The sequence below is a fragment of the Sorex araneus genome, chromosome 2 (assembly GCF_027595985.1).
Source record: "Sorex araneus isolate mSorAra2 chromosome 2, mSorAra2.pri, whole genome shotgun sequence".
In the NCBI taxonomy this organism is placed as follows: domain Eukaryota; kingdom Metazoa; phylum Chordata; class Mammalia; order Eulipotyphla; family Soricidae; genus Sorex; species Sorex araneus.
The window spans coordinates 239,801,976-239,816,066 of NC_073303.1; the positions used below are offsets into that span (position 1 = coordinate 239,801,976).

Consider the following 14,091-nt stretch of genomic DNA (forward strand, 5'->3'; position numbering starts at 1 on the left):
CACAGCCCACCAAAATAAAACATTTTCTTTGACGTGTGTGTGTGTGTGTGTGTGTGTGTGTGTGGCGGGGGGCGTGGCCATTTCTGGTGGTGCTCAGGATCACTCAGTGCCAGGAAACCCACCTGCAAAGCATCCATGCTGGCCTCTTGACTCATCTCCCACCCCATCTATGGCATTTTACAGGGAGAGAGGGGAAAAGAGAAAAAAAAAAAAAGATTGTGCCAATTCCTGATGTAAGACACAGTTTTTTTCCGTGTTTTGGGTCACACCCAGCAGTGTGTGATGCCTGGATCAAACCCAGACTGGCTGCATGCAAGGCAAACACCCTCACAGCTGCCCTATATCACATGGGCCCCCAGGACACAGAGCCTTGGTGGAGCCCCTCCAAAACGGTCCGTCTGACTCTCCTTGTGCCCTCCAGATGTGGACGAGTGTAGCCAGACCCCCAAGCCATGCGCTTTCTTCTGCCACAACACCGAGGGCAGCTTCCTGTGTGCCTGTCCCCGGGGCTACCTGCCGGAGGAGGGAGGCAGACGCTGCGGAGGTGACATCCCCCCTCCATCGTGCCCCCTCGGGCTCCCTTCCGTACTATGGGGGTACCAGCTCGAGGGGCACCCCTTGCCCCGCACAAGCCCCGGTCCCCCGTGCTGCCCTGAGCACCCTGGGGACATCTGTGCGCAGACATCGACGAATGCTCATCCCGGCGCCACAACTGCCAGTTTTTCTGTGTCAACACCATCGGGGCCTTCGTCTGCCGCTGTCCCCCCGGCTTCACCCAGCACCACCAGGCCTGCTTCGGTGAGCCCCCGCCCTCCCACACCCCTAGATGGCAGCTGGCCGGCAGCCCCCATTGGCACTGCCGGGTGGGGGACAGAAGTAGCCAGCAGTCAGCCTGTGCGTGCGGGACATGGGGGACACACAGGGTTCCTCGTGCGCCTGCGTCCTACCGGCATCCGGAACGTCAGGGTCCCTTGTTCTCCTTGGGGACTCAGGGGGCCCACCCACCCGCAGGCATCCCTCTGACCCAACCACCCAGGCATGTGGGGTGTCCGGCCTGAGCCTCGAGCCTGCAGGCAGCCCTGCCCGCCCTCTGCCCCCTGCAGACAGTGACGAGTGTCTGAGCCAGCCAGGCCTGTGCGGGCCGCATGCGCACTGCCGCAACACCCCGGGCAGCTTCAGCTGCGAGTGCCCGAAAGGCTTCACCCCGGACAGATCAGGCCGTGGCTGTGAAGGTAGCGCTGCGCTTTGGGGTGGGGGGTCTCGGCTTGGGAAGGGCTGCGGGGGCGGGGGCGGGCTCCACGTGACGCCCTCCCTTTTCCTCGCAGATGTGGATGAATGCAACGGGCCCCACGGCTGCCGGCACGGCTGTCAGAACGAGCCCGGGGGCTACCGCTGCCACTGCCCCCCAGGCTTCACTGTGCACTCCCAGTGGAGCCAGTGTGTGGGTGAGTGGCGTGGGGGCCAGCAGGAAGCCCAGAGCCCCGTCTGGTCCAGGTGCGGGGGTGTTATGATGAGCACAGCCACCCTCGGGTGCCACGGGCCAGCCTGTGCAGCACTGAGCCCCCTCACTGCTGGGGAGTGCAGCGGGGGTGGGGGGCAGTGTATCGTCCTTGGGGGACTTGAGAAGGAATCCAAGATCGACCTGTAGTGGCTGCAGGTGTGCCGTGATTGATCATGTCTGTGGTGACCAGGATGACCACAAGGGATGCCTTGGGAGAGGGCTGTGGTTGGTGATGACTGACGTCCGCTAGTGGTGTCTGGGGAGATTAGTGATTCTCCAGGGGCTGGGGCACCAGTGCAGTGGCTGGTGGTGCTGTAGTGGCTGGAATAAGTGCTGTGGCCAGTGAGGTCTGTGGTGGCTGGGACGAGTGCCATAATTGGTCGGTGATGTCTGGGACCCCTGCTGTGATCGTCATGGCTGGGACGAGTGCCATGATTGGTCGGTGATGTCTGGGACCCCTGCTGTGATCGTCGTGGCTGGGATGAGTGCAGTGGTTGGTGATGTCTTTTGGTGGCAGGGGCCACTGCTGTGACTGGGACCCCTGCAGTGGCTGGAACAAAAGCTGTGGTTGATGATATCTGTGGTTACTGGAACGAGTGCTGTCATTGATTGGTGAGGTCTGCGATGAGTGTGGTGATCGATTGATGATGTCTATAGTGGCTGGAATGAGTGCTGCATTCGCTGATGCCGTCTGCGATTGGTGCTGAATTGGTGATGTCTGTGGTAGCTGGGATGAGTGCTGTAATTGATGGGTGGTCATGAGTGTGGTTATCGATTGATAATGTCTATGATGGGCGCTATAATTGGGGGTGTCTGTGATGGTGCTGATTGGTGATGTCTGTGATGGTGCTGTAGTTGATTGGTGATGTCTATGGTGCTGTGATTGATTGGTGATGTCTGTGATGGTGCAGTGACTGATTGGCGATATCTCTAATGTGTGCTGTAATTGGTGATGTCTGTGGGTCCAGCGCTGTTGATTGGTGATGTCTGCCATGGACAGAGTTAGGCCGTGGCGGTTGGAAGGTGCTTCTGTATCCTGGCCTCGGCTGTAGCAGAAAGCCCTGAACTTGACCAGCACATGCTTCTCTGCTGCCCCAGGGCTCCCTCATCTTTGGTCTCATCACCTCTCCTGCTGCCACTCTGCAATCTTCATCCCATCCCTCTCCCCTGCCCCATCCCTAGAAGGACCCAACCCCCCTATCCCCTTCCCACCGCGTCCACCTACCCTGCCCTGTGCACCACTGCCTGGCCCTCCAGGCCACTCCTTCAGTCCTGGTCTCTGTAACCTGGCTGTCCCACGCACCTGCCACCTCAGGGGTCAACCTTCTCTCCACTTCCCACTCCTTGCTTGGGGCCTCCTCCGACTTACCCATTTTCTCCAGCCATGCGCCTCCCAGCCCCTGCCCTACGTCAGGTGTCCTGAGGCTGCTACAAATAAGTCAGGAACCCATCCCTGGCTGTGCTGGGGATCTGCTGGACCAGTAGCTCCCAGCTAGTGACCCAGTCCCTCCCACTTTGTGGCCGGGGGCACTTTGTATCTTGGAGACGGTTCTGCTGCCCTCTAGTGGGGAGGAGGGCGGGACAGCAGCGGGCCTGGGCCGTGCCTGCTATGCACTTAGCTGTGACGTGTGGCCTGGACCAGTCGCCCTCATCATCCCCCTCACCACCAGTAAGAGCAGAATCTACTTCTAAATCAGCTTAAAAGGGCCAGGAACAATAGTCCAGCAGGGAGGGCGCTGGCCTTGCACGCGGCCAACTCAGCTTCCATCTTTGGCATCCCATAGGGTCCCCTGAGCAGCGCCAGGAGTGATCCTGAGTGCAGAGCTAGGAGTCAGCCCTGAGCATCCCCTCCAAAACATACCTAGAGACCCAGACCGATTTCTTTTTTTTTTTTCTGAGCATAATTCTTTTTTAATATTTAAAATAAAGCAAAATATCATAACATGCTCAGACCTATTTCTGTGTATGGACCCCCGGGCAATTTTGAGAAATTGATCCCAGAATGCTCATGATTGGGGCTTGGTGCTGACCACCCCGCAGTGGGCTCCTACCATTAGCTCTAGGCTCCTAAGGCGGAGACAGATCAGCCAAGTGGGGCTTCAGCATCCGGTGCCCGCCCCCCCCCCCCCCGCCCCTTGCGCTCACCCTCCCACGCCCTCTCTTGTCCCCTTTGTGTTCCCCTCCCGCCCCCAGATGAGAATGAGTGTGCCCTGTCCCCCGAGGCCTGCGGCAGCGCCGTCTGTCACAACACGCTGGGCAGCTTCCGCTGTGTCTGCCCCTCGGGCTTCGACTTCGACCAGGCGCTGGCCGGCTGCCAGGACGTGGACGAGTGCGCGTCGCCAGGGGTCCCCTGCAGCTACGGCTGCGCCAACGCGCCGGGAGGCTTCCTGTGCGGCTGCCCCCCAGGCTTCTTCCGGGCTGGGCAAGGGTGAGTGAGGCCAACCCCGACCCCTCCTCAGAAGGAAAACAAACACCACTCCCACGGGCCCCTGCCTGCAGCCACGTGGGCACAGGGAAGCGACCACGACCAAGGGGACCAGAAAAAGGAGCGCCTGAGCTGGACCCAGCTGTGGCCAGCGGGTCGCACAGCGCCCCCTTACGGCCGGCACGCGCACTGCCCCCGCGGACGGGCAGCAGCGGGGCGCCCACTGCCTGCTGGGAAAGCGCTCAAGCAAGGCTCGCACCCCGGGGTGCACATGGCCTCGCCTATGCAGGCACCCCCCTGCAGGGCCACGCAGGAACGCAGCCCCCAAGTGCACTCACGTGTCACCCCGGTGCCAGGGCTCACCCATAAGTGAGCTGAGACACACACGCGGACACCTGTGCATGCTGACATCACCGTCCCCCCCCCCCCGGGGGTCAGTGCAGCTCCGGAAGGACTGTGTTGGAGGAGGGGTGTCAGGGGAGCCCCCACCTGGGGCCTGAAGTCCTGCCCCTTCTCTGCTTCCTCATTCAGGCACTGTGTCTCCAGCCCGGCCTTCAGCCGGGGCTCCCAGGACCCCCTAGAAGAAGGGGAACTGCAACCCTCTGAAGCCTGCTACGAATGCAGGATCAATGGGCCCCCCACTCTGGATCGGGCTCGGCGCAGCTTGCCCAGCGGGGACCATCAGGTGCCACAGGGGGCATGGGAGTGGGGGTGTGGGGGGTGAGGGATAGGCTCGGGGGACAGTAGTTAACTTGCCCTGTGGGTTTGAACTCTACTGGGGGGATACAAGCCCCAGCACCCCACTCACTGGCACCTCCCACCCAGCTTCTGTGGTGATACTCCCCCAAATTCCTCTCCATGGCACGTGGGTGCTGGAGAAAACCTTGTTCTCTCCCTATCCTGATTGCACCCCCAAATTTGTCACCCCCTCACTTCCTGAATGTGGTGTCTGTGGGCTCTGAGTATCCACACACACCCCTTGTCTGTTTTGTTTGTTTGTATTTGGGCCACCCAGCAATGCTCAGGGATTATTCCCAGCTCTGCACTCAGGGATCAGTCCTGTTGAAGCCCAGGAAATCCTATGGGATGTCGGGGAACAAACCCAGGTGGGCCGCATGCAAGGCAGTCGTTCCCCACTGTGCTATCATTCAGGCCCCGTCTTCCTTTCTTTTTAATGTGACTTTTAAAGAGGGTTTGGGGGTCACACTCAGCAGAGCTCAGAGCTTACTCCCTGCTCTGTGCTCAAGAATTACTCCTGGCGGGGTTCAGGGGAACATAGGGGTGTCAGGAATCAAACCCAGGTCACCTGCATGCGAGGCAAGTGCCCTTCCTGCCATGCTGTCATTCCAGCCCTGTTTTAGCCCATTGTTATTTTCTGTCAGAGTCCCCTGCGGCTGCTGGGTATGGGGTTAGCACTTGTCCTGGAATTGGGGTTGGGCAGGTCTTGGGCAGAGAACTAGGTGCCTGACTCTGCCTGCAATACACACAGTCAGCCAGGAGGGGTCAGTCAAAGCATATGCTTGAATAGCATCCATCAGACTGCAGGGACAGCACTCCCTGCCCCCCTCCCCCGGCACATGCACATGTGGACGCACACGTGTACACATATACATGTACATACACAAAGATATACACAAAATACACACACACACATACATTGACATACATATACAAACACATAAAGCAACATGCACAACATACACAAATAGACACAGACACATACATGAACACATATACTCATAGATACACACACGCACTTACAGACAGACACAAACATACACAAACACACATGCACACACATGCATGCACACACCCTCCAGCGGCATGTCATCTGAGCTGAGGGGTGACAGTGCACATCATCATCACCTCTGGGCTAGCTCGTGGGTCCTGGGAGACCCCACGGATCACTCGGGCTCTGCTGGCTTCCAGGGCCCGGAGCGGCTTGGAGGCAGCAGAGAAAGGGGTTTGTCATCCCCACACACAGTGGCTTCCCGGCACTGAGCTGCCGGAAGTGCCGCAGACCTGGGAACCCAAAGGCTGTCAGCTGCCCTGTGGATTGTCTGGCCCCAGCCTTCACCGGAACCACCTGGGAGGGTCCTGAGCATCGCAGGACCTGAGGCCTCCCACCGTACAGAGCCCCCGGCCAGGTCCCCGCCCCAGCCCTGCTTTGCACCAGGGAACCAGCATCTTTCTTTTGACCACCGTCCGTCACTGGACCTGGCCTTGTGGTTTCATGGCTGCGTCTCTGGAGACAGGCTGGAGTCAGGCTTTGGGTGCAGGAGCCCCAGCTTCCAGCCCAGACCCCACCGGGGCCCCTGAGCACTGCTGGGAACAGCCCAGATACAAAGATGAAACAGAGCTGACAGGACAGCGGGGAGGACGTTTCCCTTGCACCAACCCAGCATCCCATAGGGTCCCCAGCCCCACCAGGAGTGATCCCTGAGCACAGAGCCAGGAAGTCAGCCCTGAGCACAGCCAAATGTGGCCCAAAACCAAAATTTCAGAAAACAAGGCTGGAGGGTCAGCAGGGAAGGCGCTCCGGTTCCCGGCAACACATAGGGTCTCCTGAGCCCTGCCAGGAGTGCTCCCTGAGCACAGAGCCAGGAGTAAGTCTTGAGCACTGCTGGGTAGGGCCAGTGAACCCAGGTTGGCCACGTGCAAGGCCAATGCCCTCCCGACTGTGCTATTGCTCCAGCCCCCAGAGTGACCTCTATGGGCCGGATGGAGAGTGTGCAGGGGGTGGGGGTCAAGGCCTTTGCCTTGCTGTGGCCAACTCGGGTTCAAGCCCCCAGGAAGCAGGGGGTGGTGGCCACCAAAAAAATCACCAGTCAACATAGGCTTGAGGTCAGGGGTCCACCCCCCCCATGAGAAAAGAGCGCCTCTGCTTTTTTTCCCCCTTTTTGCCATACCTGGAGGTGCTCAGGGCTCACGCCGGGCAATTCCCTGGGGATCGAACCCAGGTTGGCCAAGTGCAAGGCAGATGCCCTCCCCACTGTACTGTGGCTCTGGCCCCCTTTTTTCTTGTGGGGGGAGGGTATTTGTTTTGGAAGAAGCCCATCTGCAGTGGAGAAGCACAGGGGGTGGCTCAGTGGGCTAAAGCACCGACTGTGTGTTGGGGAGCCCCGAGTTCGATCCCCAGCACGGTCCCGAGTGCCACCAGGCATGGCCCGGCAAATACCAACAAGAGAGAGAGAAGGGCCAGCTGTTCCTGCCGGCTCCCTGCCGTCTCGCTGACGCTGTTCTCCGTCCCCAGGTGAGCCTGGCCAGCCTGGACTCCACAGCCCCTCTGACTCTCAGCCTGGACGTCTCTCGCCTGCGCCAGGCCCGCCACGTCCTCGACCTGCGGTCTGCGCTGGCCGGCCCGGGGGCCTGGGGCTGCTACGTCATTGTTGGGGGCACCGGCCGCCGCCTTTTCCGCCTGCGCCGCCACCGTCGGGGCCTCAGCTCCCTCCAGCTGCGCCGGAAGCCGGGGCCGGGCACCTACCAGCTGGACGTGGCCAGCGTAGCCAGGCCCGAGAGTCCCCGGCCGGATATGCGACTGGGCCCCCGGGCTGGGCCCCTGAGGCTAAAGTTGCGGTTCCAGGTATTGTAGTGGGGGCCCCCCACCTCTGGCCCGGCCCCCACTCGCCCGCCTTCCCTGAGTCTCTTCCTCCAGCCCCTCGGCAAGGACAGTCCAGCCCGACTCTATTCCGGGGAGTTTGAGGGAGCAGGGTCTTGACCGTCCTGCACAGCAGGGAGGCGCCCCAAGCCTGACCTCAGCAGCACCCTGCCCCCCTCTCTCTCACACACACATACATGCAAATGCATACACACCCTCCACACAAACACCCCCACACACATACATACACACAATTACACATAAACACCCACACACACATACACATACACACACACCATACACACAAATATACATAAACACCCATACACACATGCATACATACACATACACACAAATACACATACACACCCCATACACACAGACATACACACAAATACACATAAACACTCACACATGCATACATACATATATACACACAAATACACATACCCATACACAACTACAAATACACATAAACACCCCACACACGCATACACACACGCATACACACAAATACACAAACACACACATGCACACCCATACACACATGCATATACACATATTACATACACATGTACACACATACACACACCCATACACATCCATACACACATCCATACACACATAATGTACACACATCCGCACATTCACACACATATAAACACCTGTACACATATACCCATATACACACATACACACGCACATGCGCACACACACACACACACACACACACACACACACACACACACACACTCCCTGCCACCGTCTCCAGAGGCAGGAAGTTCTCAGCCTGGGGTGCACTGATCAATGGATCCCCAAGTGTACAAGGCAGCCCGACACTCAGGAAGCGGGAAATGCTCCGCTCCAACCTCCAGCCTTCTCCACCTCCGTGGTAACCCCAATATCATGTTTCCTGGAAGAGATAAGCATGCACCTTGCACCCCGCGCCCTCCCTGAACACCGGGGTCCATCAAGGATGATGAAATCGGGACCCACCTTGGGCTTCCGCATCCCGACGTGACTGCGTCCCCAGGAGCCATCGGGACACTGGGAAGTGGTGGCTGGGGGAGGAAGAGGCTCCTGGGGTCACCCCAGGACCTCAGCAGCGTTGGGGACACCCCAGTCGTGTTCATGACCTACCCCGGGATGGGGGGAGCTGGCAAACATCACAGTGGATGCAACAATAAAGTTATTTGGGGTTAATTTCGGCAGTCCACAGAGAGGAGAGGGGGGTGGCTTTAGGGAGCTGGGTCTCAGCTCAGGGTGGGGGACGAGGGTCCAGCTAGGGAGAGTTGGATGAAGACCCCCACCTGTACCCCGACCGGGGTGCCTGGGCGCTTTGCTCTGCTGTGGAAGGGAGCACCCCAGGATTCCCTGCAGCTCCGGATTCTGGTTTCTATTTTCTCTTTATTTTTGGCTTTTGGGTCACAGCCTGCGGTGCTCAGGGCTCACTCCAGGCAGTGCTCGGGGGATACACTGAGGTGCCAGATATTGAACCCCAGTCAAATGCCTGCAAGGCAAGTGTCCTCTCTGCTGTACTATCGTTCCGGCCCCTTGAGGAGTGGATTGCTGAGCGTCGCCAGCATGGGCGAGGCCCTGGGTTTGATCCCCCACCCGGGAGATCAGGAGGGAGATTTCAGAGCCACCAGCTATGGGGCCAGAAAGACAGTCTGGGGGTTAAGGGGCTGCTGGCCAACACGGGTTTGATCCCTGGCGCTGCCGAGGGTCCCCCAAGCACTGCCAGGAGTGAGCCCCTGAGCGCCACGAGGTGTGGCCTCTCCTCCGAAGTCCCCAGCTAGGACACGTGGGGTTACACTCCCACCCAGCCCTGCTCACCTGTTTCCTCTGCTATGAGAGCTGAGAACACCCGAGATCATGGCACCCCGCGTTCAGACACATCACAAGGGGGTTCTGATTTATTTTAAAGCAGTAGAGAAGGGCTGGCCGCAGAGGGTTTAAACTCAAGGACACAAAGTTCCCTGGAGCAGGCGTGACCTGGCAGGGGGTCATGTCTGTCCGCCTGCGCTGCTCCCAGCCATGCTCCGACCTGGCAGTGAAGGAATTTAAGGTAAGACCAGCCCCTGCAAATCCTCACCCGTTCCATCATTGCAGGTGCCGGGGGGGGGGGAGGGTTGAGAGCAGGCAGGAGGGCTCCCACTGGGGATGTCCGAGGGTCTGGGGGCGTGCAGGTCGAGATCAGGTCCCCCCTGGAGGGATTGTTGAGATCGGAAGTGGGCCTTGGGCCTCGGGGCCGCTGTCAACTTGCTGAAGCCCCAAGACGGCGGGGATGGGATCAGGACAGCAGACAGGAACCTAGGATGGAGTGTTCACTGTAAGGACCTCAGGTGAGCTCTTCCTGCCTCCGGTGCTGACCCAGAGCCTTCCCCTTACCTTGATTGCCTCGGGAAACCTTAGGCTGAAACCGGAGACCCAGCTTTTTCCGGGTCGGAGAACCTGTGCAAGAGAAAGCGATCAAGGCTCCCATCCCTTTTCGGCACCTGGATCCAGCCATCTCTGAAGTCTTCTTGTGGTTACTTAAACCAATGAGTTTGCTGTTGACTTTTTTTTTTTTTTTGCATTTTGGGTCACACCCGGCGATACACAGGGGTTTACTCCTGGCTCTGCGCTCACAAATTACTCCTGTCGGTGCTCAGGGGACCCTATGGGATGCCAGGTCGGCCGCGTGCAAGGCAAACGCCCTACCCACTGTGCTATTGCTTCAGTCCCCTGCTGTTGACATTTTTCAGTCTCTTGACCATGACTGTATATTCCTTAAAAGAGGGAGTCCAGGGACTGGAGAGATAGTACAGCAGGGAGGGAGCTTGCCTTGCCTGAGACTAACCAGGTTCTTTCCCGGGCACCCCAGATGATCCCTGGGAACTGCTAGGAGTGACCCTTGAGCGCAGAGCCAGGAGTAAGTCCTAAGCACCGACGGGTGTGGCCCCCCCCAAAATTTGGAGGGATGGGTTCATGCCTGGTGCTCAGGGCTTATTCCTGGCTCTGTACTTGAGTTTTTTTTTCTTTTGGGGTCACACTCGGCAATGGACTCAGGAATTACCCCTGGTGGTGCTCAGGGGACCATATGGGATGCTGGGAATCGAACCCGAGTCAGCCGCATGCAAGGCAAACGCCCTACCCGCTGTGCTATCGCTCCAGACCCTGGCTCTGTACTTGTGCTCAGGGATCACTTCTGGTGGGACTCGGATCCCTTTGGAGTGTTGGGTCTCGAACCCAGGTCAGCCACATATGCAAAGCAAGTGCTCTCCGTACTGTACTATAGCTCCAGCCCAATATATATTTTTTTTATAATAAAAAGGCGGGTTCACTCATCTCTCACCCACCACATGGCTCTTTTGGAGTACGGGAGAGGGGGCATCAGCGGTTGCTGAACTGTGACCCTCCCCTTTTTGGGGGGCAGAGAAGCTTGAGGAACCAGGCTCCCCCTCACCTTGGTTTTTCTTACGCCGGCGCTCCAAGAGCCTGATGGCTCTCTGCACATTCTTGTCCCGGGGGTGGCCGCACAGGATCTTCTTGGGTAGAAATAATCTGGCGGGTGGGGGAGAGGGGCGCCAGGGTGAGAGGGCGGGGTGGGCGGGTTCAGGTTTCCCTCCCACCCCCCAAGCTGCCCATACCCCTACTCACATCACGGCGGGCAGGTTGCAGCTGCCGCTGACTTGCTGGCAGTGGTAGCTGGTGACAAGCTTTAACTGGGACCAGGGTATGTGGCGGTGGTAGGCCAGGCAGCAGTCCTCAAAGGCCCCTGCAGACAGCATCACATGCACTCGGGGGACTGGGGGCACCCCGCATACCACGCGGCCCTCCCAGCAGAGACCCAGGGACAGCTGGGCAGGGAACAGGGGTGAAGCAGAGAGCCCAGGGCAGAGAGGCACGGAGGGCTGGGGTCACTTCGAGGGTGCTGGGGTCACTTCGAGTATGCCCAGCTCCGAGGGTCGCCCCACTCCTGCCCCCACCTGGCTCTTTGCCATCTGGGGTGAGTCCAGGTACCTCTTTTCTGGGGGGGGTGAGGGGTGGAGGGGCGCCTCCACGAACTGGGAGGTGTAGCCAATCACTGCAACAATTGCTCAGGGTTGAGTCACCTAGCTGGGCCGGTGGGGGATCACCAGGGGTGGCCCCAGATTCTGGGTACTATGCTTGGTTTCCTGGGGACCAGAGCAATATGCTAGGACCATGGGGAGGGCGCTGGCCTGGCATGCGGTTGACCTGGGTTTGATTCCCAGCACCCCATAGGGTTTCCTGAGCCCCACCAGGAATGATCCCCTGAGTGCAGAGCCAGGAGTCAGCCCTGAGCATTCCCGGGTGTGGCCCCCCAAATAAAGAGGGGTTCCCATTTGGCAAACAAGTGAACAGGGCCCAGTGTCCGAGGGACTTCCAGTTCCTGTCCGTCCTGCCAGAGTCAGAGTAGCGATTGCTGGGGGGGGGGGGCAGGTGGGATCTATGGGGGCAGAGGGGCTACCAGGGCCTTTGAGGAGCTCCGAAATGCTCCCCCTCTAGCGCTCATCTGAGTCTGAACCCTGCCGGCAGCAGGAAGGATGGGGTGTAGGGGGTGGGAGGAGCACCCCAGCTCTCACGTTTCCTGCCTCCCCAAACCTTGGCCCCAGAGGGCACGGGGGCACTGGAATTCTGGCACCTGCTCCCTAGATGCAGATCCTGGAAGTGAGGGCCCCCCCGGGGTCAAAGGGCCCCTGGGATAGTGATAGTGAGAATATGGGAGCAGCCAGGGCCCTCCCCAGGTAGGGCAAAGGCTAAACTTTGGGGAGCAGGCGGGGCGGGCCTCATGCTGGGTCTCTGTGCCCCCCTAACCTGCCCAGCTGCCAGGGTTCCCTGGCAGAACTGGCTGTGACTCTCGCCTCATCCATGGCGGGTTGGGGGGCGGGGGACACAAGGCAGAGACATGCCCCATTGGTTACGTTATTACCAGGCAGGGGGTCCCTGTCTCCTGCTTTCAGCGAGAGGGGATTGCTGAGGGATCGGATGCTCATGGGAAACTGAGGCTCCAGTCTTCAAGGCAACTCTTATTTCTGGGGAGGCGGGGCAGGCAACCCCCGAGATGGGGGGACCCCCTATTGTTCTCAGAGATTCTTTGTTTTTTTTTTTTTGCTTTTTGGGTCACACCCGGCATTGCACAGGGGTTACTGCTGGCTCTGCACTCAGGAATTACCCCTGGCAGTGCTCAGGGGACCCTATGGGATGCTGGGAATCGAACCCAGGTCGACCATGTGCAAGGCAAATGCCCTAACTGCTGTGCTATCGCTCCAACCCTGTTCTCAGAGATTCTGAGCACTGATCCTTCCTCTATCCAGGACATTGCATGTATACCCAGGGCTGTATGAGCACCCCCGCCTCAGCTGCACCCCATATTCTCTGGACACTGAGTTGGGGTCCACTCAGACCACACAGACACTCTTGAGAATGCCCCCCAAAGTTTCCATAGTCCTGGGTGTAGTCCCCCAGAAGGGTGGAGGCAGGCTCGGGAGGCTGCCTGGAGGAGGGGCCCGGGCAGGGGGAAAGGGTGGAGAGTGGGGGCTCAGACCCGGGCAGTACCTTGAGGCTGCACCGCAGGGGCCCAGACGGCCAGGAAGCAAAGCAGCAGGGTGACGAGGAGCCGTGCATCCATGGTCCCAGCTGGGAGGTCCCGCTCAGGGGCTCCGAGGGTGCACGATGCGGGTGATGAGGGTCCGGCAGAGGCGCCCACAGTGTGCAGAACCCCTGGCTCCCAGAGGTACCAGATGGGGCACGAGGCCAACTGGAGGGTCCCTGGAAAGAACTCGGGGCGGACTCACCACAGCTCAGGGTATCCTGGAGCTTCTCCCAGTTCTGGTCACAGCCCAGAGGTTCCATCTGTCCTTTATAGCAGCTGCCCCGCCGCCCTGCCCCTCCTGCTCCCCCTTCACCCTCCTCTGATCTCTCCACCTACTTTCTCTCTTCCTTCTTTTCTTTTCTTTTCTCTCCTCCTTGGGTATTGAGCTACCTCACTGGTGTTCAGGGCTCTCTGGACTCTGCACTCGGGTATCACTCTCGTTCATCCGGGGGACACTTTTGGGGTGCCAGAAATTGAACCTAGGTCAGGTGTGGCCCCAAAACAAACAAAAAAATCTGATCCTTGCCCGAGCGATAATACAGATGATTCATCCTCTCACCTTGCACCCAGCTGACTATTTGCCGGGGGTAGAGAAGAGGGGCAAAGTACTGCATGGCCTAATCCAGAGAGGGGGTATATGTGTGTGTGTGTGTGGGAACATTCCCCAAACAACTAGAAATTTCTCTTCCCTACGACCAGGCAATTCCACTGCTGGAAATATACCCCAAGAGTTCACAAGCACAATGCAGAAAAGACCTCTGTTCACCTATGCAGACCTCTGCGACTATGCTCATCCCAGCGTGATCTACAATAGCCTGAATCTTTGAAATAACCCAGGGGATTAGATAAAGAAGCCTTGGTAAGGACCAAAGAGATAGAACAATGGGGAGGGTGCTGGTCTTGCAGGCAGCAGATTCTGGTTAGATCCCTGGTACCCCATAGGGTACTCCAAGCACCGCTGGGAATAA

The 14,091-nt window shown here is 58.8% G+C and overlaps 2 protein-coding genes across 2 annotated transcripts in view; one reads left to right on the forward strand and one right to left on the reverse strand.

Annotated features, from left to right (window-relative positions):
- The window catches only part of FBN3 (fibrillin 3), a 37,360-nt gene extending 29,111 nt beyond the window's left edge, over nt 1-8,249 (forward strand). Inside the window, 7 exon segments of the mRNA XM_055124693.1 lie at nt 422-544; nt 682-798; nt 1,104-1,232; nt 1,326-1,445; nt 3,695-3,929; nt 4,458-4,611; nt 7,180-8,249. Coding sequence (XP_054980668.1) covers nt 422-544; nt 682-798; nt 1,104-1,232; nt 1,326-1,445; nt 3,695-3,929; nt 4,458-4,611; nt 7,180-7,518 — 1,217 coding nt within the window. The 3' untranslated portion in view covers nt 7,519-8,249.
- Nucleotides 8,250-9,713: 1,464 nt separating this feature from the next.
- CCL25 (C-C motif chemokine ligand 25) lies at nt 9,714-13,377 on the reverse strand. Its single transcript, XM_055125100.1, has 5 exons — nt 13,087-13,377; nt 11,167-11,284; nt 10,973-11,070; nt 9,916-9,978; nt 9,714-9,837 (listed from the first exon to the last, which is right to left on the reverse strand). Exons 1-5 carry the CDS (start codon nt 13,157-13,159, stop codon nt 9,818-9,820), a joined length of 372 nt encoding a protein of 123 aa, XP_054981075.1. The 5' UTR covers nt 13,160-13,377; the 3' UTR covers nt 9,714-9,817.
- Nucleotides 13,378-14,091: the final 714 nt, after the last annotated feature.

What these genes read in the sequence shown, in the direction of transcription:
- CCL25 (XM_055125100.1), bottom strand. Translation starts at nt 13,159, where the DNA reads ATGGATGCACGGCTCCTCGTCACCCTGCTGCTTTGCTTCCTGGCCGTC. An exon ending in CCCTGCGGTGCAGCCTCAAG is followed by an intron (nt 11,285 to 13,086) that starts GTACTGCCCGGG and finishes TGCTGTCTGCAG; the next exon opens with GGGCCTTTGAGGACTGCTGC. An exon ending in CCGGCGTAAGAAAAACCAAG is followed by an intron (nt 9,979 to 10,972) that starts GTGAGGGGGAGC and finishes TCTCTTGCACAG; the next exon opens with GTTCTCCGACCCGGAAAAAG.